The sequence below is a fragment of the Cryptomeria japonica genome, chromosome 9 (genome assembly GCF_030272615.1).
Source record: "Cryptomeria japonica chromosome 9, Sugi_1.0, whole genome shotgun sequence".
Taxonomy (NCBI): domain Eukaryota; kingdom Viridiplantae; phylum Streptophyta; class Pinopsida; order Cupressales; family Cupressaceae; genus Cryptomeria; species Cryptomeria japonica.
The window spans coordinates 733,353,396-733,377,627 of record NC_081413.1 but is presented as its reverse complement, the minus strand read 5'-3'; the positions used below and the strand labels follow the sequence as shown (position 1 = coordinate 733,377,627).

Sequence of the window (24,232 nt, the reverse complement as noted above, 5' to 3'; positions counted from 1 at the left end):
TAGATTTACCGGCAGAGAGCAAGGTGCACAACGTTTTTCATGTGTCACGCCTCAAGAAGGCGCTAGGACATCATATTGTGCCTTCTACAGTACTACCACCCCTGGATGATGAGGGAAAACTTGTTTTGATACCGGAGGCTATCATTGATTTCAGAGAAAGGAACTTGAGGAGACGTAACATCCGGGAATATTTGGTGAAGTGGAAGGATTTGCCAGTAGAGGATGCTACTTGGGAGAATGAGGAGATTTTGCAGCATCCGGAGTTGAAGTTGCTTGAGGACAAGCAATTTCAGGAAGGGCGGACTGTAATGTCCCCACCTTTTTAGCATCTCATTGGAGTTCTTAGCCTTTACATTCTCCGAAGGTTAAGTGGAGAAATAAGGAGAAATTGATTAAATTAATTTCTTATTAAGTCATTAAATAAAATAAAATTAAAAAAGGTGACTTTATATTTAATTAATTTAATTAAAAGTGACTTAAGTGATTTATTTAAATATTTTAATGTTATTATAAAGTTATAAAGTAACTTTATAATAATAAAGTCACTTTAATATTATAATGTGTGAATATGTCTTTAATCCCACATTGGCCAAGAAAGTGTTCGAGCTCTCATAAGAAAGAATAAGAAGGGACTTAAGAGCTCATTTTATATCATCCATCCAGAGAATTGATATTTGTTTGTTATGAACTTGGGAGAAGAAGCCAAGGGTTTTTGATTCAGTCAGCCATTGGAGAGCGACAATTCTTCAGTGTTGCAACCATTTGAGGTGGTGAAATATCCACTAAATTTGGCATTTCAGGAGAGCTTCATTCTGGAGTTCTATTTGGGCTTTAAAAAGAAGGGAAGACATCTAGGGTATGCAGATTTTCGAATATATATTAATTGCAGACCTACAGTTTCATTTGGCAGCCATTAAAAATCAGAATTGAAGCAATCATTTCAAAATACAATTGCTGCTACAGTACCCACGCTACAGTAAACGCTATAGTACCGCCGTACGGACTGCTACAGTGCCGCGTGAACAGTGCCACGTGAATAGTGCCGCCGTACGGATTGCTACAGTACCGCGTGAACAGTAATTTTTTCAAAAAAATTAAAATTTGCAGTTGGCAGATTTTTTTCAACTACTGGGACAGCAAAAATCAGGTTTTTATCTTACATTGTAATGAATTTGTTTTCCAGGCATATTGGCTATAAAACAGAACAAACATTCCCTTGATAGTTTCGTAAATTAATTCCAGCAATAATATTATTGTTCCAGTATTATTTTAAGCATAGGAGTTTATTCCAGTATTGTTTCATTGCTCATTATTACCAAAAAAAACACAAAAAATCTATAAACATTCAAAAACCAAAACAAATTCAAATCTATTGCATTCAAAAGAAACAGTCAGCAGAGGAGAGCCAAGTTGGGTTCTTACAGTGAAGCCAACCTAAATGAAGTCTCAGAACAAAATGATGACTTCTTATTCATCTCCGCTTTATCTAGCAGTGTTCCCTCAGATAGCAATTCATGGTTGATTGACAGTGGTGCCTCCAGACACATCACAGGTTACTGTGATCACCTTTCAGGCCTAGTAGAAAAGGATTCCAACCTTCACGTGGTGATTGGTGATGACGCTCGTTATTCGGTAAGAGGTTTTGGCTCTACTTCTCTAAAGTTAGATTCTGGTATTTCCTTGCATCTCAGTGATATATTGTTTGTTCCTGGAATTAAAAGAAACCTAATTTCCATTTCTACTCTAGAAGATAAAGGTTATCAAATTGCATTCTCTGAGGGAAAAGTTCTTGCTTGGTCTAAGAAAGATAGTTTTAAATCTGCTCGTATAATTGGTCATAGATATGATAGTCTTTATAAGCTCTCTACTAACCCTATTCAAGCCCTCATTAATGAGGCTCTGAAATCCTATGAGTTATGGCATAGAAGACTTGGACATCTACATTATCAAGCCCTTCCATCTCTTGAAAGGTTAGTTAAAGGTATGCCTAAACTCAGTCAAGTTCATGATAACACTTGTAAAGGTTGTGCTATTGGTAAGAATGTTAAAAGTCCATTTCATAAAAGTAAAAATAGAGCTAAAGACAAACTAGAACTTGTTCACTCTGATTTACGTGGTCCCATGTCTATAGCATCTCCTAGTGGATTTCTTTATTATGTAATCTTCATAGATGATTTTTCTAGGAAAACTTGGATCTACTTGTTGAAATCCAAAGAATCTGATGAAGTCTTAAGCAAATTTAAGGAGTTTAAAGCATTAACTGAAAACTTCTCTAGTAAAAGGATTAAATGTTTAAGATCTGACAATGGAGGTGAGTACACCTCCGGTAGCTTTTATGATTTTTGTGTTGAGTCAAGAATTAAGAGGGAGTTTTGTGTTCCATACAATCCTCAACAAAATAGTGTTGCTGAAAGAAAGAATAGGACCATTGTAGAGGCTGCAAAGGCTATGATCCATGATCAAGACTTGCAGACTTTTCTATGGGCTGAGGCTTCTAGAACAGCAGTATATATCCAAAATAGATGTCCTCATCGGGTTCTAAAGAACATGACCCCGGAAGAAGCCTTCACGGGATCCAAACCAGACATTAGTCACCTCAGAATCTTTGGAAGTCTCGTCTATGTTCATGTGCCCAAGGAAAAGCGATCAAACTTGGAACCCTCTGGAAAGAAAGGCATGCTAGTCAGATACAGTGAATCCTCCAAGGCATTTAGGATTTACATCCCAGGACAAAGGTATGTTGAGGTAAGTAGGGATGTTACATTTGAAGAAGACATTGCTTTTAAGAAATCGAAAGGTTCTTGTGTTATTGATGAATCTAATGATAATCAAAATATAAATGTTGATACTAACCCTGAGATTCAGAGGGAGCATGTTGAATCTCCACCTCAGGATGATCATGATGATCCTCCAAAACCCATGAATCCCATTGATATTCCTAGTGACATTGTCGTTACCAAAAAGAGGCCACTTTGGGTAAGAAACACTATTCAAGAAGCTGAAAGATTTGCTGCTCCAAGTGGCACCTTTTGTGAAACTAAGAGACCTCAGGTATTTTCCAACTACGTTTCTTTAATGTGTAATCTCATTGAAACTGAACCTTGCAATGTTGAAGAAGCCTTAAGTCATCATGCCTAGAAGCTTGCTATCGATGAAGAGTATTAGTCAATCATCAAGAATGATGTTTGGGACCTTGTGCCCAGACCCAAAGGTAAATCTGTTGTTTCCTCTAAATGGTTATTTAAAATTAAACATAATGCCGATGGTAGTATTGAAAAATATAAGCTAGATTTGTAATGCGTGGTTTTTCCCAAAAGGAAGGCATAGACTATGAAGAAACATTTGCTCCTGTTGCTAGATATACTTCCATTAGAACAATAATTGCTATTGTTGCTGCTAAGGGTTGGAAACTACATCAGATGGATGTTAAGACTGCCTTTCTCAATGGTGTCATTGAGGAAGAAGTCTATATTGAGCAACCTAAGGGATATGAGATTCAGGATAGATTAACCCATGTGTGCAGGTTAAAGAAAGCTCTGTATGGTCTTAAACAAGCTCCTCGTGCTTGGTATGAAAGAATTGATAAATATTTGCTAAGTCTAGGCTTTTGTAAAAATGATGCTGACTCTAACATTTACTTTAAAGTAGCCAATGATGAAATGCTAATCCTAGTTCTTTATGTGGATGATTTATTTCTTACTGGTAAAGATGAACTTATTATTAGATGCAAGAAAGAATTAGCTTCAGAATTTGAAATGAAAGATTTAGGTCTAATGCATTATTTTCTAGGTCTAGAAGTATAGCAAAGATCTAACGAAATCTTTCTAAGTCAAGGAAAGTATACTATTGACATTTTGAAAAGATTTAGAATGATGGATTGTAAACCAATGTCTACTCCTATGGAATCTAACTTAAAGAAGTTAAGTGTTTCTGCAACTAACTCGGAATTTGCAGATCCATCCGAGTACCGACAATTGATTGGATCACTGATGTATCTAGTTAACACTAGACCAGACATATGTTTTGCTGTGAATGCTCTCAGTCAGTTCATGAGTTTGCCCAAGCATGTTCACCTTGTTGCAGCCAAGCATATTCTAAGATACTTGCGGGGCACAGTTGGCTTTGGGCTCAAGTATCCACGTAACACTCCAATAACCTTGGAAGGTTATTTTGATGCAGACTGGGCCGGAAGCGTCAAAGACAGGAAAAGCACCTCCGGTATTTGTTTCAGCTTGGGTTCTGTAGTGATCTCTTGGGCTTGCAGAAAACAATCCTCAGTGGCATTGAGTATTGCTGAAGCTGAGTATATTGCAGCAAGTGTAGCATCCAGAGAAGCAGTGTGGCTTCGTAAGCTTCTTGCTGGGCTGTTTGGTCAGCCATGGGACCCTACAGTTATTCACTGTGATAACCAGAGTTGTATTAAAATGTCTATCAATCCAATGTTTCATGACAGGTCAAAGCATGTGGAAACCCATTATCATTTTATTCGGGATATGGTGCAAAGGGGTGCCATTCAGCTGAAATACGTCAGCACTGATGAGCAGGTTGCAGATATTCTTACCAAGCCTCTATCCAAAGTGAAGTTTGTGTACTTCAGGGATAGACTTGGTATTGTAGAAAATGAAACTCCGATTGAGAGGGAGTCTCAAGTTCAGTGATACTTTGTATTGTATAAAACCACCCTCTGCGGGCAATGTAAGGTGGTAGTGTAAACTTCTTAGGGAGAAGCATAATTCTTAACCATCCTCTGCGGGCAATGTAAGATGGTATTGTAAAAAGAAGTGTAATTGTTAAACCATCCTCTGCGGGCAATGTAAGATGGTATTGTAACCTTTGACCATCCTTTGCGGGCAATATAAGATGGTAGAAAAGGATCCTCTCCACCCTCTGTGAGCAATGCAAAGTGGATCCAGTCTATGCTTGTGTGCAAGCTGGAAGATTATGATTATGATTCTATTCCCTAATTAAGAGGGGGTGTTGTTTGTAATTAGGCCTGGTGGATTCCAATTGCCTTGGGCAACATTGAAATCCGCCTCCATCATATAGGGTCAGGCCCAATACATCTCGGCTCTCACCTAAAAGGCTCCCACGCTACACCCAAACACAACACGCCTCCTTGATAGGGCCAACCCTATCCAATTCAATTAAAAGGAATCAATATAATTAATAATGTTTAATTGCAAAGAAGGCCGACATGTTTAAGAAGTAATATGTCTCCTATAAATGTAACATATGCTTCTCATTATCATCATTCAGTTCAAGCAGATGAAAATTATATTCGGTGAAAGCGAACTTTATATTAAGGCATTTGGCAACAGCGAACTCCACTAGATAGCAGCAGTAGATAGCGAACTCCATTAGGTAGCAGCAGATCTTCAATAGGAGACAGCGAACTCCATCAGATAGCAGCAGATCCCTAATTGAAGGCAGCGAACTTCATAAGAGGCAGCATACCATCTCAAAAATATAGAGAACTCCATTAAAGGACTGTGACCGACTTGAAAGGTGCTGCACACAGAAAAATCCGATGAGGAGGACTGCAAATTGCAATCTTCATTAGCAAACTAATTGAGAAGTCTTCTATCTCTTCTACTTTGTGACTGCAACCTCCATACTCCAGATAAGTGTGTAATGTTCAGTTGAATTCAAAATCATAATCAGATCTGAGGATCCTTTGGCTGGGTTTTTTCTCCTAGGAGGTTTTCCTAGGGTAACTGTGCTTTGTCTTTTGCATTTCATTTCCTTTATTATGCTTAAGTCTGGAAAACAATAAATTAATTAACCTAATTCTAATTTTCTGAGTTTTATTCAATCTGAAAGTACTAAAATTAACAATTATAGCTCAAGAGATTATGCATTCAATTCATACTTTAGCCTCTCCAAGTATGTTAGTTAAATTGGACATAAGGAAAGCTTATGACCAGGTGGACTGAAGATTTTTACTTTAAAGTTTTAGAAGTATTTGGTTTTGCTAAGGGATGGATACAATTAATCTTCACCTGCATCTCTACCCCAAAGTCTTTTGTGCTCTTCAATGGTTCCCTTGAAGGTTTTTTCTCAACATCCCGAGGTCTATGCCAAAAAGATCCGCTCTCTCCAGTTTTGTTCATTATCATGGTTGAGGCTCTTGATAGGACCATACATCAGGCTTCCAGTCTGGGGCAGTTTTTAGGTGTCTGTGCTACCAATCATCTACCGGTGATTGCTCATCAACAATTTGCAGATGATACGATGGTTTTTGGCAAAGCCTCTACATAGGAAGCACAGGAATATGTCACTATTTTGGACATTTATTCTCAGGCCTCAGGATAGGCAGTGAATGCTAACAAATCAGAGATCTTCTTTACTACTCCAAGATTTCAACAAGAGATACTTCAGTTGTTTCAATTTCATCAGGGTTCCTTACCATGCACTTATTTGGAGCTTCCTCTATCTAAAGGTCTCAGAATAACAAAGCTTTGGGGTCCCTTAGGGGACAAGATGTAAACAAAAATGGCATTGTGGAGGGGTCGATGGCTTTCCTGGGCTGGGCGAGTGACAATGCTGAAAGTGGTAATTTCAGCTCTTTCAATTTACTTGCTTTCTTGTATTGCTCTACCTTCAGCTATTAGCCAGTAAATGCAACCAATGATGAGAAAGTTCTTCTGGAAAGGCAACATTGAGAAAGATAAATTAGCCTTGATAGCTTGCGAAAAGATGTGCCAACCCAAAGCAAGAGGAACATTTATTACATCAAAATAAATCTCTAGGCGCCAAATTAAATTGGTGTATATTTTACAGAGCCTGAGCTTAAATGGGCCTGGATTCTTCAATACAAATACCAACTAAAATCAGTTGTTGTCCAACACAGCTAAAATCATATAGCTACCAAGAGATCAACCAATGCAAGGAACTTCCAAAATGCTAGGTATACTGTCCCTGCTAAGCACTGGAATGAAAAAATAGGTGATCATATGGAAGGAGTCACTGCTGGTTGGCTGTTGAAAATGCAGATGAAATAGTACTAGCCATCATGTCACCAAGCGCCACTCTGCACTCACACACCATAGCTTTACTAAGTCCTGGCAATACTTGCTAATATTTTTCTGTATTTCTGAATATCTGATCCTTCTCTTGCTCACTGTTATTTATCTTAAATTATCAGACTTCTCTCGTCATCCAGATGGGCATTTGTATACCACCCAGAATTTTAATACTTGTGATCCTTTTCTGGGATTTTGATATCAAAATATATTAGCATTTATCATAAGATCAGTAAAGGGATCGAATATCAATACTGAAAAGAAATACCCATAGTACCATGGCATTTAAACTTTTAGAGACCATGGAGGTCAACTGTATCAAGAAAGGAATTGTAGATAACCTTGGACAAAAGTAATCCAACTAGTGTTACTGACTTCTAAGATTAGGTTGTCTGTAGTGTATCAATGAGAGTATGCCTTTTGGATGAAACCGTGTAGTGAGAATCTCAAATATTTCAGGCCTCACTTCTGGACCCATCATCAGGGATCTTTTTTCTCATTCCAAAAGCAGTCTTGTGCACATCTAGTGGATTTAAATCCATAGTGTTTTCACTTGTTTCTACTATTTCCCTGGTGATGGGTCGAGAAGTTATGCCTGGAACGCCAAATTATAAACTTAGTCTGGTGCAGAAGACTTACTCTCAATGAAACAACTATTTTAGCCCTTAGTGTCATTTAGTGTATTTTTTCACAAATATCTATGAACTTGCAGATTAAGTTGACAAATAAATATCTAAATGCCCTGAAGAATGAGGAGCTACACTAAGCATACATAAACAATTTGCATCATGATTGTAGATGTCTACAAAGTTCAAAGAATTCAAAAATCTTCAATTGAAAAGAATTTCACCACACTTTTTCAATTTCCAAAATGTTTTTGTAATGTTCTATTGGTTGTTAAAATAGAAAACAAATTGTCAAAAGCTTAAGTAAGCACACTTCTAAATGTGATAATCCATTCATCAAGCATAATCAATCGGAGCACATGTATGAGAAACAGAAAAATTAAAACATGTAGCCACATTTCCCTGCAAATGCCATCCAGTTTCAAGTTTTACTTTTGGATCTGTAAAAAATGATTTATCATCTTCTTTTCTTAAATGATTTCCATTACAAACCTAATATCTTCTAAAAGTTACCTTGAATAGCCATCATCAGAGTTGCGAGGCCTGGCCCATGTAGAAGCTGGCCTTGATGTTCTCACAGAGTAGGCTTGTGAGTTAGCAGATCGCACACTAGCAGCATCCATCCGACTAGAGTGGAAGGGACTAGAGTGAGAACTAGTGCTTGGCTCATTCATACATGGATACTCGTCTTTTGATAATTCACCTTTGCTCAGGCTTTCAATTAATTCCTGTGAATAATCATTAAAATATTTGGAAGTATTAGAAGGATTTATATCCTGAAATCTAAGTACCCAGTGCTGTGCACTATCGGAAGCATTTAATTTTAGAAAAGGTTACAGTAAGTACCTTGCTTGCATCAGGATTTCATAAAAACATCCTAAAAGCTATGTAATTGTAGTGTTTTAAAAATTTGTCAAAGATAACATATAATAAACCTTCCTCCCTCCCTATACAGGTGTGTGCCGTGTGTGAATTACCAGTTCAGATTTGGGTTTGTGTATCATATGGATAAAAAATAGGGGCTTGTGTACATCTATACCAAAAACATATAGAAATCATAAATATATATGTATCTGCAGCCTAATAACAGAAATTAAATTCAAACTTGAACATAATGTCCCCTTTTTGTGCTTAGCCAATTAATGCACATTTAGCCTGTTTCCCAGTCTTCCAGAGGCTAATTGGTTAGTCAAGGAGAATCCCAATATTCTTGAAGAAGCATTTGCTCAGTCTTGCAGAGCAATTGCTCTTGGGTTTGAGTTCAACTGATTAGATGGAGCCCTTTGGTGCTTTTGGAATTGATTTCTGATCTTTTGGGTGCTCTCCAAACTTCCTGAAGGAGCAGGCTATTTTTAAAAAGTCACCTGATTGCTTCCGATCATCATCCCTAGTCTTCAATATTACTTTGGTGTAATCAAAATTGCAAAATTATATCATTTGGGTGCTTTCCACAACTTGGTGATCAAAATTATATCCCTAGGGCTAACATTGTACCTCAAGTTTTCAACAAAAGCGAATTCATACTAGCTCTTGCAACACAAACAACCTTTCACCTTTGCAATTTCAACTGAAATAAACTATGGCAACCAACTAAATATGCTTACCAAAAAGTTACATAAATGGGAATAAACATAAATGGGTACACACACATGATAAAGAAGCAAGACAGCAACATACAGCTAGAGAAATCCTTAAATGAGAACAAAACTCCAACAAGAAAATGTATGAACACCTCATGCAACCATATCAGGCATCCATTACAACTCCACCTGCACTGTGAGAACCCTGACTTCTCCCATACAAATTAACTCAACAAGCACAGAACAAAGTTTCTGCAATGATCCAGCCCTTGAACTCACACAAAAAGGAAATATATAGATCCCTTGCAGCCTCCCATGGCACTTCGAAATCCTAAAAAAATCCATTTGAATCGTTTCAAACTCCTGAACTCTTCATCTCCCACTCACTGTTCACATGAAAGAGTGTATTTTGCTTCACTTGTATATTGTTTGCAAATGTCATGTTTGCTACTTGTACAAGCAGCAAATTCAACATTTTCACTTTTCCACTAAAATATAACATCAGCAAATTACAATGAAGACCACAACGATATTCTAGACCACCCCTCACCCAATGTAGACTAATTTGCCAACTACCATGTAGCATATTTCATCCATTTTAGTAATCTAATGTTCTCCCTAGCAAATCTTGATTAGTGACCTCCAACAAGACCCCACTAGTCCTCACACAATACCCTGATTTTCAGATCAATACAAGTCGGAGAAGCTGCCAAGTCCCTATCTCGGAATCATACAACACAGCATAAGACACGAAGACAGTAAAACCATGCAAAAAACACCATTTTTTTTCTTAAAACCCTATGCTACCTCCATTTGCTCTCATGCTGCATTTCAGCTCTCCTTCGAGCAACTGAAGGTAATTGTGGAAGTGAATTTTCTGCAATTTTCGAAGTTCCAAGTATGTTTTTCTTTTTTTCAATTTTATACCTAATTTCTTCTACATTTATATATATTCCCTTGACATGTTTATTTGTGTTTCACATGCATCTAAAATATTGTAGGGTTTATGCATTTATTTAAAACACTTCTTTAAATCTTTCAAAAGGCATGATTGTACAGAAGAAAACTTATCTTTTCAATGCTAGACTTGCAGCAATTAATTATTAAATTAAATTTTTCTTTTTCATTTTTCAATGTCATGGTTTGCACTTTCCATCCAAATGGCATCAAGAAGTGCAAGCCGAACTGCTGGTAGAAAGGACATCGATTTGAAGCTTTGCATAGAAGGACATACCAAAGGAACAGTCATTTGCAACTATTGTGGTTTGAAATAAGAAGACATCAATCACCTCAAATTTCACCATGCATTGATTGTTGGTCACAACATGAAATTTTATTTGAACATTAAGCTAAATCTTTTATAGGAGATGCATGCAGACCTTCCATTGAAAAGCCAAACAAATGGAGAGGATGGAGACATTTACAGCAGTGATGAATCCCAACATGGTAAAGAAATTAGAGGTAGATAGACTGAGATTCTAGGCTTCAGTCATAGTCTACAAATTTGCAACACATCCACTTCATTGAGCTCCAGTTGAGCCTAGTTATAAAGTTTTTTGCCCCATGGAACATTGCAAAACCATAGCCTTCACTGGAAGGTACAAATTCGAACAAGGAGTGACTCAGTGGTAACAAAAAATCTTGAATTTTTTTTTAAGAATTAAAACATTAATAACAAAGATCAAGATAATCTAAGCAAAGATATCAAGTATGTTCACACACACAAGGTCAACACATAACACAAGATATACGAAGAAAACCCACAGTGGTAAAAACCTCAATGAGAAATGCTACTAGACTCTACTGCTCTAATCCAGCCTCACTATGAAAATGTTTTAATTACAATGCTTATGGGCACCAACCCAAAGGAGCACTGTAAGCCGGTTAATTAGTAAATAAGGCTTTTTGGTAATGTATTAAAATAAAACAATGGTATTAAGTTATAACTACGGGGTAGTTGGTTGTCTGACGGTTGATGGCCTAACCAACCACAAACTCTTTATATGTAAGCTTGTAGCACATTTGGAGATACATTCTCGTGGAGATTAATATGATATACATCTGTGTTTGTAATGTCCCTACTAGTTAGAGATCACTGTCCTGCAAAACAGATTGTTAGAATACAACATATATATATATATATATAAGTAATTTAACTTGCAATCTAACTTTAAAATACTTAATTACATAATCACAATTCTTATCTAATAAAAAAGATACGAATGCCATACGAAGATATGTCCTTAGGCGGTCGTGAGGCTCGCCTTCTTGGAACCCATCTTGGTTCCAAGCCCTCCAGGAAGTCGAAGGTGAATTCGACACCTGTCTTGAATGTAATTTCTTACATCCAAGCCCTCCAGGAAATCGAAGGTTAATTCGATTCCTGTCTTGGGTGTAATTTCTTACACTCAAGCTATCCAAGGAAGACCCTATGTCCATTCCTTGCCTTGCGTGATGCACCTCATCACCCAAGTCCTCAGAGAGGACCGACCAGATCCGTCTCTTCTTAATTGAACTTAGTCAACCAAGCCATACATATGCATATAGATGTTCAGTATATATACTGCCCTAGGGATTATCATAATCCCTCCATTAGGCTAAGGGAGTTTCCTCCCTATAACCTCCATCATTTAATCACATTTATATTACATTTTATAATTTATTACTACTTCCTATTCCATAATCCACATTTACATAGTTCTAACTTAGCATATATTCCATAACATATGTTCAGAAGGCATCCATTATAAAACATTCACATTTATTAACGTATATTCTTAACTATGCATTGATATGTATTCATTAATGTATGTTTGTACATATTCATTAACCTATGGCTTACACTTATTCCTTAATATCTAAAAACCTTTCATTAATGTCTACATTAAAATATTCATTATTATATATATTAATTATACATTCATTATATTCATTAACATATATATTAAATTATTCATTCATTAATATATATATTAAAATATTACTTACTTATATTTATTAACGCATACATTAAATAAGCATTAACTATATTCATTAACGTATATAATAAATGGTTCATTGTTTATATTTATTAACATATATAATTAAGTATTTATACCTTACTTACCTGTCGTGACCTGCAGCTGTAGCTTCCTCCTCTATCCACCTACAGACCTCCTTACCCTTTCCGCTGCCTTCTCCCCCGTATTAATTAATTTGGGAGTATTATCATTGTCTACTGTTGGGGGACAATCTCTGACGCAGACAGTCTTTCTCACACCCTTAGTCTCCCCTTCCCTTATGAATTGCAATTCCTATCTCCTTTAATACTTTATTGAACGGTATCCTTTATCTGTCACACCTTTTTACTTCCCCTTTTGTTTATTTGTTATTGTTTCTTTTTTAAATGATCGGTCAACAATTAAGACACCACCTTTATGAGGAGACATTACTCATAGTAACCTCATTGTGACTTTCGATAATTATTAGTAGTTTTACAATAATTCACACCCTTCTATTTCCAATACGACCTTTTTGATTATTACGAACTATTCAGACTCTTTATTAATCTCTACATTATTTATGAATGGGTCTGACTTGTCTTCTGACTAATGCTGATTTGTCTTCTTTTTATTACTAACTGCATAGTAATGAATAATTGCTAACTTGTCTTGTATTCCAGTCATTGTATATTAATTAAGCTTTTGTATGAATCGTATCATACGTGCCTTCTAATAATTTATTCGACCTTCATACTATTCTCTCAGCATGTAGGATGTGATGCACATGGATCGCTGTACTCAAATAGTCCCAATACTGCACATCAGTCTGGAATATATATACGATTAATGCTGATTAATGCTGATCACTAATATGATCGATACATAATGAATCTGTCTTTAATTGTTATTACTTCCTTCATCACTTTAAATGTGTAATATTATTTTAAATATTTCAAGAATATTATTATTGATAAATATTAGTTAAATAATATTTAATAGATAAATTTCAAGTAATCATTCGTTAATAATTATTATATTCATTAATAATAATAAGTGATATAACGATCAAGGGGGGGACATGACAGTCCGCCCTTCCCGAAATTGCTTGTCCTCAAGCAATTGACAATTTTTCTCAAACTGAATCATCTCCTAATATACATGAGGTATACATTATACATGTACGACACATAGATATGAGCCAGACATTAAGCATATACATTGCAAGGTATGAATATACACATGGTCTGAGTCATACTTACGTTATAATCATACATATGACTACACATAAGGTATGAAACACTCATATGAATACTCATAAAGCATATAGGGCATGAAGCATACCTACAAATATATGAGCATTCATTCAAGGCATACAAATATTTTTAAAGCATATGGAACAACGCTCATTGGATAGTTGCAAGTCATGAATCATGGATGTACGTAAGGCACGAAGTACATGTGTCAGGCATAAGGCAATGAATACATCAAGCATGTAAAGCATGAAACTGTACACTCTATTAGATCCAGCAGAAACTAGTCATACATGAGAAATGTCCACATGGAGTAAACAAGTGTGAGGCAAACACAAGTACACATATGAAGGGTATGCTTGGAGTAAGCATGTAGTCTAAAGCACATTGGATTGATCCACATTTGCCAATCAATTCATATCTTTGGAACTATTCTAGATCAACCAAAAGTAGAACCACAATGATTTACTTCCCATAGATACATGAGACTCCTCTTCCCTATTCTGCTAAACTTTACAAGATGGAAGATTTATTGTGCCAAGGGCGCATGACACAGTCTACATGCGGCTCCCTCAAGGTTTACTACCCGTCTTGGGACATTTTGGCCATGTGACCGATTTACTCTACTTTCCCCCCACGCACTCCCTATCTTTGCAAGTATTAGAGAAAGGCGAAGAATCTCATCACTACAAAAATATTCGAATTGCATTGTCAATTATTTACTTAGGGCGAGATAGTTTCAAATGAATACACATGTAGTATGACGTACACATGTAAAGTGTAATGGGCACCCCCTGTTCGGTACTAAATTTATGTCCTTTTTACTTAGTGTAATTTTGTCAAACAGTTGGCGTGCAAGCTGACTACTGGATTTTTTGGTTCTTGATTTGCTATAGGATAAATTTGGTAAACTGATATTTATTGTAAAGCTTTCAAAGTTTATTCAATATAAAAATAACCAGACATATCAAATACCAAAAAACAAGAGGATTAATGCTGATGGTATTTATTTAATTCCAACTCCAAGCATACAAATCAGATTTGAAGAATATTACAAACCATATGATAATAAACAAATTCAAACCTGGACTCCACAAGTATAGAACCTGCTGAAAACACTGTTCATGCACTGTAGCTGCACTATTCACGGCACTGTAGCATTTTTACTATTCACGCAGCACTGTAGCAAAACACTATTCACGCGGTACTGTAGCAAAAACACTATTTTCAAATCTGCACTTTCAAACCCCTATAAAAACATCATGCGAGAGCACCAAATGAAGCCCAATGTGTTTCCTGAATGAAAACACCATTAATCCTCCTGACTGTGTCTTTCAACAGCGAAGAGAATGCTAGTAAAGAGGGATTCCGTCCTCTAAGCCCAATAATCAGATTTCTACGAAATCCAACAGCATAACATTAATTCATCCCAGCATATCCCAAAAGAGAGCTCTCAACCTCCATTTATATCTTCTCCCTGGATGCAAACACTTCATTTCCTAAATGTGGGATAATACAATTAGAATAAAATATTATTTCCCACAATGTACCATTAAAGGGAACTTTTAATATTTTAAACATTACTTTATATTCCCAACCTTATAAAATAACGATAAAGTTAAATATTTAATTTAACTTTACACTTTATCGTTAAATATTAAAACATTGTTGATAATCCCTTTAAATCATTGTCGCCTTCAAATATTTTTACTGATAGTTATGCCAACCAGGGAAACACTAAAAATTTCAAGTCACTGCTTGGAGACTAACTTACTATAAATAGTAAGTGTCTAGAAACCCTGTCAAAGCAGCACCGATTGGCCTGAAATCGAAAACACCTAGGCCAAAACACCTCAGGATCCCATCAATGTCCTTGTTAGCCTTCGGGACCATGTCAGAATAGGCTAACGACACCCCATATCATGTTGCGCTAAAATGGGGACATTACATAAAGCACATAGATATGGGCAAGGCATTAAGCACATTCATAAGCATTCATACCACTAGCCTTTAAAGAAGGAAGCATGTACATAAGTACATAGAATATGAAGCATACGAAACTTGTATGAATATACGCATGGCATGAGCTAGGTAAGGAACATACATGAAGAATGAATTTAGTATTCACAAATATTCACAAGGTAGGAAGCATATACTTGTAAGGAATGAAATATTCATCTGGAGAGTACACTCATATTAAAGAGCAATGTTGTAGTTTTGTCCCACAGGATGGCAAGATTATGCTCTAATACCACTGTAATGTCCCTACTAGTTAGAGATCATTGTCCTGCAAAACAGATTGTTAGAATACAACATATATATATATATAAGTAATTTAACTTGCAATCTAACTTTAAAATACTTAATTACATAATCACAATTCTCATCTAATAAAAAGGATACGAATGCCATACGAAGATATGTCCTTAGGCGGCCGTGAGGCTCGCCTTCTTGGCATTAATAATAATTAGTGCTATAACGATCAAGGGGGGGACATGACAGTGTTACATGAATATATCTCGGTAGACTGTATTGTGTGTTGTTGCTTCCATGATAGTGTTTTATTATGCTTTGGTGTTATAATTTGGATCTTGGTGTTTTGTATGCTACAACTTAATCCACTTAGGCTACTAACAAGCGCCAACCCCTGAAGTTTGTGGGCATCAACCCAAAGGAGCACCAACCCCTTATCTGAGCACCCACTCAGATGATTACAATAAAAGTAAAGTTGCAGCTACAGATTGAATACCTTGTTACAAATGATGTTTTGTAGCTCACAGTGGTTTTTGCACTTGAGATTAACTTGATCCTTCTCAGTATACAATATCTGATCTCTTCACTCTGGCCTCTGCTATCAATCTCTGGTCTCTCCCTTTTGTCCTCTTTCTATCTCTACACACTGCTCTCTGACTTCTTCTCTGTACAATCCTCTTTCTCTACCCCACTTTGAGTGTATTATCTTATAAATTCTCCACACTCTTTGTTTTGCCTTCTCTGCTCCGTGCTTACTGTGTCTCAACTTTCTTTTCTACTCTGCACTCTCTTTTATATGCCACCCGTAGTTTTCTGCCTCTCCATATTCTTCTTTTACACTAAATTCTTCTTAACCTTTTTGATCATCTCTTTCTTTTTCACTTGTCAACTTTCCCACCAGGAGCTGAATTAAATGCACATCATGGCATACAGGCTGATTTGATCCTCTGCATCTTTCTTTCAGACAGATAGCTGTCATCATTAAATGCATCCTCTCCATCTTTAGATTATTCTCTGTGTTCAGATTACTATTCTTAGTAATCTTCGGTCTGATATCTTGTTTGCCTAAAGATTCTAGATCTTTTCGAGCCTCACAAATGATCTTCTACCTATTTTGCAACTGTAAGCATTAAATGCATCCACCTTCTTACCTTCAATTTTTGCGATCAGATCCAATCAAAGAGCTAATCACCATTTTCAGTGTGTCCACATAGTTCTTCTATGTCAGCAATTAAGTCTTATCTATCGACAGATGGAATTTGATTTGCTTCGTACATGCCACGTCCTCGAGATCTCCTTCTTCATCATCAGGTCGCCTTTGGTCAACGTCCACATTGACCTCTTTTATGTCAGCCTTCACATTTCCTTCTATTGCAATATCGCAAATGGCTTGGAATTCATTTTATGCAGGTTTGCATAATTGCGACAACTTTTAACTTTATCGCTATATCGCAGGCGGCTTGGTCGAGGTGGGGTCCATGCTGGTGAAATGGCAATAGCCATTTGTCTTCTTATCGATGTATTGCAGAGAGCTTGGCCTTCTTTCACAGTTGACTACGATACTGCAATAACATATAACCTTATCGCAAAATTGCTGGTGGTTCTTTGACCGTTGACTGCGATACTACGATAACATACAACTTTATCACACAATTGCAAATGACTTGGTGGTCCTTTGACTATTGACTACGATACCACGATAACATACAACTTTATCACAAAATCGTAAATGACTTGGTCAATGGATGAGTTGACGTGCGAAACTACGATAACCCTTTCTCTACTCCCCGCAGACCCTTTTGTCGCTATATCGTGGGCAGCTTAGCCGAGGTGGGGTTTGTTGACGTGGCTAAAGACAGATTATCAACTCTCTCCAGTTAGCACATAATAGAATGCTAAGTATCCTATCCTCTTGAATAAGGATATCGCTAATGTTGTTCTTGATGATCAAAGGGGACAACCTCAAGGTTCCAAATGCTAGTTCTTGACTGCAAGATAGCTCAACAGTTGATGTGTTTTGTTGGTAATACAAGGGAGCTTACATTTACAACAAGGTGGCCTACATCTGACAATGTTGCGATTCTCAAGCTGGAAAATAAAAGAAAAAGAGAAGGGTTTAGGGATCCTAAGGACAGTGATGATAACAGTTAATGCAGTAGGTAGACAGATTTCCATAAACCAATTCTTGTTTTGCCAGAGACACCCTCACAACTCAACAAGAACAGTGCAAGCTCCTAGGAAATTAAAGGTTTTCAGACTACAAACATTCTTCCAGGCACCCAATTCTGGCGCAACATGAAACAAATACCCATGGTTGAACCAAGCACAATTCTGGGTTCAGACTAACCATACACGGTAATCTACAATCAGCAAGTCCCCAATGGTATGAACCAGAAATACATGAAATACCCCCCACATTTCACCATTAAAACCATTGAACTCTACTTAACCAGCTGAAGGGAAACCATGCAAACAGAAGAAAACCAAAATAACAAACACCATACTTCAATGTTCATATATTGATTTTAGCTATCATTACAACAATTTCTTACAGCAGTTCTATTCTATTCCTAATAATCTAACCTCTAAGAGTCTAACAAACTCTAACCCCTAAAAACCTATCTATCTAAAATCTAACCCTTTACAAAGAGAGAGGCACTACCTTTTATAGATTTTACAATTTTGAATCGAAGGCCAGGATTGATTGCATCGAAGGGCTGCAATCTGCCTTCTAGAAGCTTGGCAGCTTCAACACATGCCTAGTAACTTTCAGTTGTCCTCCCAACCACCTCCTCAGCGACCGACCACTATTTGACATCAATTTAGTCAGTCAAGTAGCTGAGGTATAACTGACCTATGTCCCTTTTGTTTTAAATACATTAGTGTGGACCCATTAGTAGCTATTTACATTAAAACAATTCAATTTTACAAGCAAACTGATTTTTTTATATTCTCTACTGTGCAATTTGAGTGGTGTCTGAGTGTGCATATATTTGTAGCAGTTTGTGTATACCACTGCTCTCCAAAGACTTGAAATATCATCTCCTTGGTCCTTTCGCGTTGTGGTTGCCTCTACCCCGCAACATGTTCTTCATTGACACTGCCCTATGGTAGGCTTTGTGCATCATCATCTTCATCACTCGGCTCAATCGCGATCCTATCTTCAATTTGCGCTTTAGGTTGCCACCTTAGCTCTTCCCAACGACGTCGATCTGCAAACAATCGATTTCGACTTGAATCAATCACCTCAAAAAATATAAATGATTTTAACAAATATTGAATTTTTTCAAGGCAATGTCGGGATTTGTTTTGGCAAATAAGAGGGGAAAATAAAAAATATTCACTTTTTAAATTAATTTGAATACCCTCTTTTCCCTTTTTACTTGGCCGATTCAATCAAAGGGTAAAACTCAGCCTTTTAGGTGCAAATGCGAAAAACCTTAGGATATAGTTTGGATTTTTATCGGCAAAATAAGGGGCAATTTCAGCATATTGAGGGTAAAAAGTAAAATAAAGCATTCTTCTCCTTAAATTATTCGAGCTCCCCTTGGTTTTAAATTTCCAAACTTTGACACCCAAGGAGTATTTTCAATGAATACAAGGGAATGGGTGAAAAGGTTAGGACTTAATTTTAAAAGCCCCCCATCTTTCCCATTAAATTTTCGGTTCCTTTTCGGCTTTATAAGGAATTTTGGCAAATGAAGCCATGGGGAGGGGATTTGCCTTAAAAAAATATAAACTTTATTTTAATCAACCCCCCCACTTTCATTTGCTTTATATTTAACTTGGCATTTAGCCATTTAAAGGGAGAAACTAGGTATTGCAAGCAAAAATGTGAACATAACTTTTAAAAACGTCCCTCTTTATCTTTCTTCGGCAAATTGAAGGCATTCCATGATTTCGTTATTTTCTTTTGGTCTGGCTTTTTCATCGCGTGGCCCCCTTTTCAGGTGTTTTGCAGGGTTTGTAAGCACAAAATGAAGGCGAACAAAGAGACGAACCCTATATTGTCTTGGACATTAGCTAACTAGATGCCATGTTCAGTATGTTATCGGGGTTTCAAAGCGAAAATAGAATGAACTGCCCAACTTCGGGGAAGAAAATGCCGAATTGCGGCCCCCACGATTTTCATTTTCACCCTACGCATTCGCTATAACCTCTCTCGCATTTTTCAGGTTATTGGCGACTTAAGGAGTTGGGTTATTTTTGACAGATTTGGGGACAATTTTCGGCCTTTGAAGGCCCGATAACCAGGCAACACCCACATTTGTAGAGTCATGACCTCACCCTTTGTATATTTGCCCTAAGTATTTCGTGCATGAGTATCTTGCTCGGGGCTTTTTCGGCATTTGCAAGGGAAATGAAAAGAGACGCCTTCATTTTCTACCCCTGCGATTTGTGTCTGAGTGATTGGCGATAACAAGGCATAGGTCGGGGTTTTAACAGCATATGGAAGTGCAGTATCGTGATCATTGGAATCTCGTGCTTGAAACTTAAAAGCCTGAACTTCATTTTGCAGAGCTCTCTCTCTTTCCCTCATGGGCAAATTAAACACAAAAACGAGGGTCCCTGTCAGGGATGGGGTGTGATGTACATTGCACAACAGGGTCTATACTTGCGGTATGGCAATAACACTTTTTCTTTTATCGCAGTTTCGCAGCTACCCTAGCGGCAGTAATTGTTTCACTTGTGATACTGCGATAACCGTGACAAATTCCCATGGAACCATAAAAGGCTTGGCAGTGACAGTGACAGCACTATGGCTTGCGGGAGTGCGATAAGCACAGTGTACAAAACACAGTGCGGTAAATTGATTCAACCTCCCATGCATCTGCCTATGCCATTATGCCATCTTTATCAGTGCCAACACTTCTCCCCCCTGCGAGATCAACCTGATCAACTCCACATCTATGCATGTTGACATCAATGACAACTCAATGCCAACAAATGGAGAGGATTGCAAAAATAATTTTCCATGATATGTTTGCAAAGACCACTGATAAGATCGCATTATAAAAAATTCAGTTGGATGGCATCAATCCTCATAGCAACTAGACTGAATGGGATGAGGGCATTGGATTGAATAATATCACAGCTGGTGATAATGATGACCTTGAGGAGTCATTACCTCGTAGTTTAAGGGTAGAGCAGTAGCCAACTATGACGAGGACCCCAACCATCACTAGGGTGTATACAACAAAGAGACAATTATAAATTGTTTTAACTTGCATGGAATTTCAAATTTTGATGATGATTTTCAACCATCAGTATACAAGTCATATTATTGGCTAATTTATTTGCATGTTGGTGTGATATTGTACTCTTTTTATTCAAATCTAGTAAAAAAACACTTCCCCAAGGTTCTACAAACTTATTCAATACCTTATTTAGTACTTTACATTAAAATCAAAATTTATGCTGAGTCCCTGAGTTCAAATCAAAATTGGATTTGTCATGTTCTAGGAAGTCACAAGTTTTTTGGCTTTGATTGAAACTATATTTAGGTTTGTTAAGATATTTTAATAGGGCTACAAAATTCTATTGTTTAATTTTCTCAACTTTCAGTAATGGTATCTCCTAGCAAGGAAAAACATTTTGGGACGTTATTACACTTATGCATTGAAATCTATGTTACCTTGAGTTTCCAGGACGAGGGGACGGGAGAACAGGGAAACGGGTTTCCGGGACAGATTAGTTTTTTGCCATTTTTGAGGACAAACAAGACACCTATATAAAAAATAGGAAAAATTTCAAATATATAGAGAAATTTTAAATATTCATATGATAACATTGATAAATCATTCATCATATACATTATACATAGCAACTGAGTTGAATTGAGAGTTCAAATGAGACTTAAAATTCATAAATTCATATACATGATGTAACTTAATAGTTAATACATGAAGGGAATCCCTTGTCGTCCCCCTGTCCTTGGGACGTTTCTGTTTCTGGGACGGCCTAGTCTTTTCAGCTATATACATAAAGTCACAAATCCATAGTAAAATAAACTTGTTATCATGCAAGTCCTTGAAAGGAGCTGATTTCTTTTAAAACCGACCGCAGTGGTTAATTAAGTATTGGATCTTTCAAATTGTTTATATAATAGATACCAAAAAGTTCGTATGTAGTGATTTTTACTCATGGTAAAATCTTCATTTTCTAGTGTATTGTAAAAACAATGTATTTCATCTGGCAATTTTTTATCATTTTTTTATGTTATTATTACAAGAACAATGTTATATATTGAAATTGTATGGCTGACTTGTCCAAAGCCAAGATGGTAAACTTATGTAGATTGATAGACGGTAAAGGATTTGTCTTATTTATCTCAGATCTGTGTGAACAAAATATTATATAATGGATACCAAAAAGTTCATATGTAGTGAATTTTACTCACGGCAAAATCTTCCTTTTTTAGTGTATTGTGAAAACAATGTATTTCATATTAGTATCTTTCACTCATGGAAATTTTTTATCAATTTTTAATGTTATTAATACAAGAACAATGTCATATAATGAAATAGTGCCAACTTGTGCAAAACCAAGATGACAAACATCTGTAGATTGATTGACAGTAAAGGATTTCTCTTAGCCATTTCAGACCTAAGTGTGCCAAATATTATATAAAATTTAGGGGACCTTAATAAATAACATTTTGAATTTTCAAAATTCCAAGTTGAAAATTTTTTAAGGGCATTTTAGGATCCCCATATTTATCATTTTTTTACATTGGGTTGTTTCTTTATTCCAAAATATTTACATAAAAGGAAGTTTCACTTATTTGTTCTTTCTAATTATAAGTAATCCCCAACTTCATACCATCTGAATCCAAACCATATTATATAGGCTATAAGACTGAAAATATACCTCAACCATAGGATAGAAGCGAGCAAGTTGCCAGTTGTCCTCTTCTTGATTTCTCTCCTTTCTCACTGCATGCTTTTTCTACTCAACACAAGAAGACATAACCATAAATAATGAAAAAGAAGATTAAGTAAACTGGTGGTCTTCATTTCTAATGGGCAAAACATTTTTCATAGTCTGTGTTTCAAAGAAATTTTAAAAACATGCACTAATTAGTAATTTCTTGGTTTCAGACAATTGTAAAATATTTAATTTCAGCATTGAATAAACTACCTTATTTGTCCCAAACTTTAGGGAAAACCCTCCTGAGTGTTTTTTGGAAACTGAAGCTCCTAGATATGACATATTTTTCACTGCATTCATGTCGTCTGATGAGAGTCGTGCAAGCTGTCCATAAAAATACTCAAACTTGTTATCTATGACAGACTAGTTTTTCCCAAAAATAGAATAAAAATATAGCAGCGCAATTATTCATTGATATGATTGATTCAAAAACTTTTCTAGCCTGATTAGTGTCATGGACTAAAGAACATAGTACTGGTTATACATTTGTCAAATAATGGTCAAGCATATTATCATAAATCAATTGTACATGTTAATTCAATAAATTTAGATGGGTTGCATGATCATTCTCTGTTTCATAACATTTGATATATGCTAAGTCACAAGGTTCGAGTTCGAATTCGAATTCGACAGCCATGAAATTCGGATGAAATTTGACAAAGGAAAAATTCGAAAAAAAATTCAGATAAAATTCGCCTTCTATAATTTTGTTTATTTTTAAATATATGTATACTTCTAATAAATTATCAGAATAACGACCCTTTTTGGAGAAAATCCGAGGGCGACCCAGCAGTTGCAGACACCCATGACCCAATAGATACAAAGCATATACAAAGAATACCCACAACCAGCTGAGTTGTGTTTAGAGGCGGATAGCAGTGCTTTATGGAGGAAATTCGATTAAATTCGCCTTTTTTTATAGAAGTTTGAAATTCGATTAAATTTGAACCTCTTCCATGAAAATCACTGTATCCTGTGACTTAGGATATATGCATCAGATTTATAATATGTTTTGAGAGCACTTTACTGTAAACATAAACATATGGTTTGATATTGTAATGTGGTGCATTTTTGGTAGAGCCTAAAACCCTTATAAATCTTTTCATTGATGGAGGAAATTTATTCCCATAAAGATGAAAAAGTATCAGGAAAAACATTGCCAAAACTGTGAGAGCACTCCATGAAATGGTTTGTGGTCCAAAAAATCATCAGGACAGACCTACTTGAGTGAGCATAAAACAACAAGAGACCAGAAGACCATGGGAAGATGGAGAACAACATCCAACCTTGAGTTTGTTGCTAGTCAAACATTGGAGTAATGGTTCGGTAGAAAATTTGATTAAAAAAGGTTGTTCAATAAAGCACAAATTAACTGAAGACCAATTTTGTTGGCTAAAGTAGTGAGGCCTAGTCCAACTACTTTGTTTTGCTAATAGTTGCGCGTTCCCCTATTGCATATGGAGTTTTTCTATGAACAATTGTGTGTTTGTATTTGTAGTCAAGCCATTCCCACTATCCTTAGTGTGAATAACTAAGTGTTTTGAGCTTTCCTATTCTATAGAAAATAATTGTTTGTACGTTTACTTGGGG

General features: G+C 36.3%; 1 protein-coding gene across 2 annotated transcripts in view; it reads right to left on the bottom strand.

Moving 5' to 3' along the window:
- LOC131038702 (SNARE-interacting protein KEULE) overlaps nucleotides 1-24,232 on the bottom strand; it is a 193,577-nt gene that overhangs the window by 17,866 nt on the left and 151,479 nt on the right. For both annotated transcript variants that reach the window (XM_057971224.2, XM_057971223.2), the window contains 3 exons: nucleotides 22,853-22,966; nucleotides 22,583-22,660; nucleotides 8,162-8,376 (listed from right to left, as the gene is read on the bottom strand). In XM_057971224.2, coding sequence (XP_057827207.1) covers nucleotides 8,162-8,376; nucleotides 22,583-22,660; nucleotides 22,853-22,966 — 407 coding nt within the window. The remainder of the gene's footprint in view (nucleotides 1-8,161; nucleotides 8,377-22,582; nucleotides 22,661-22,852; nucleotides 22,967-24,232) is intronic.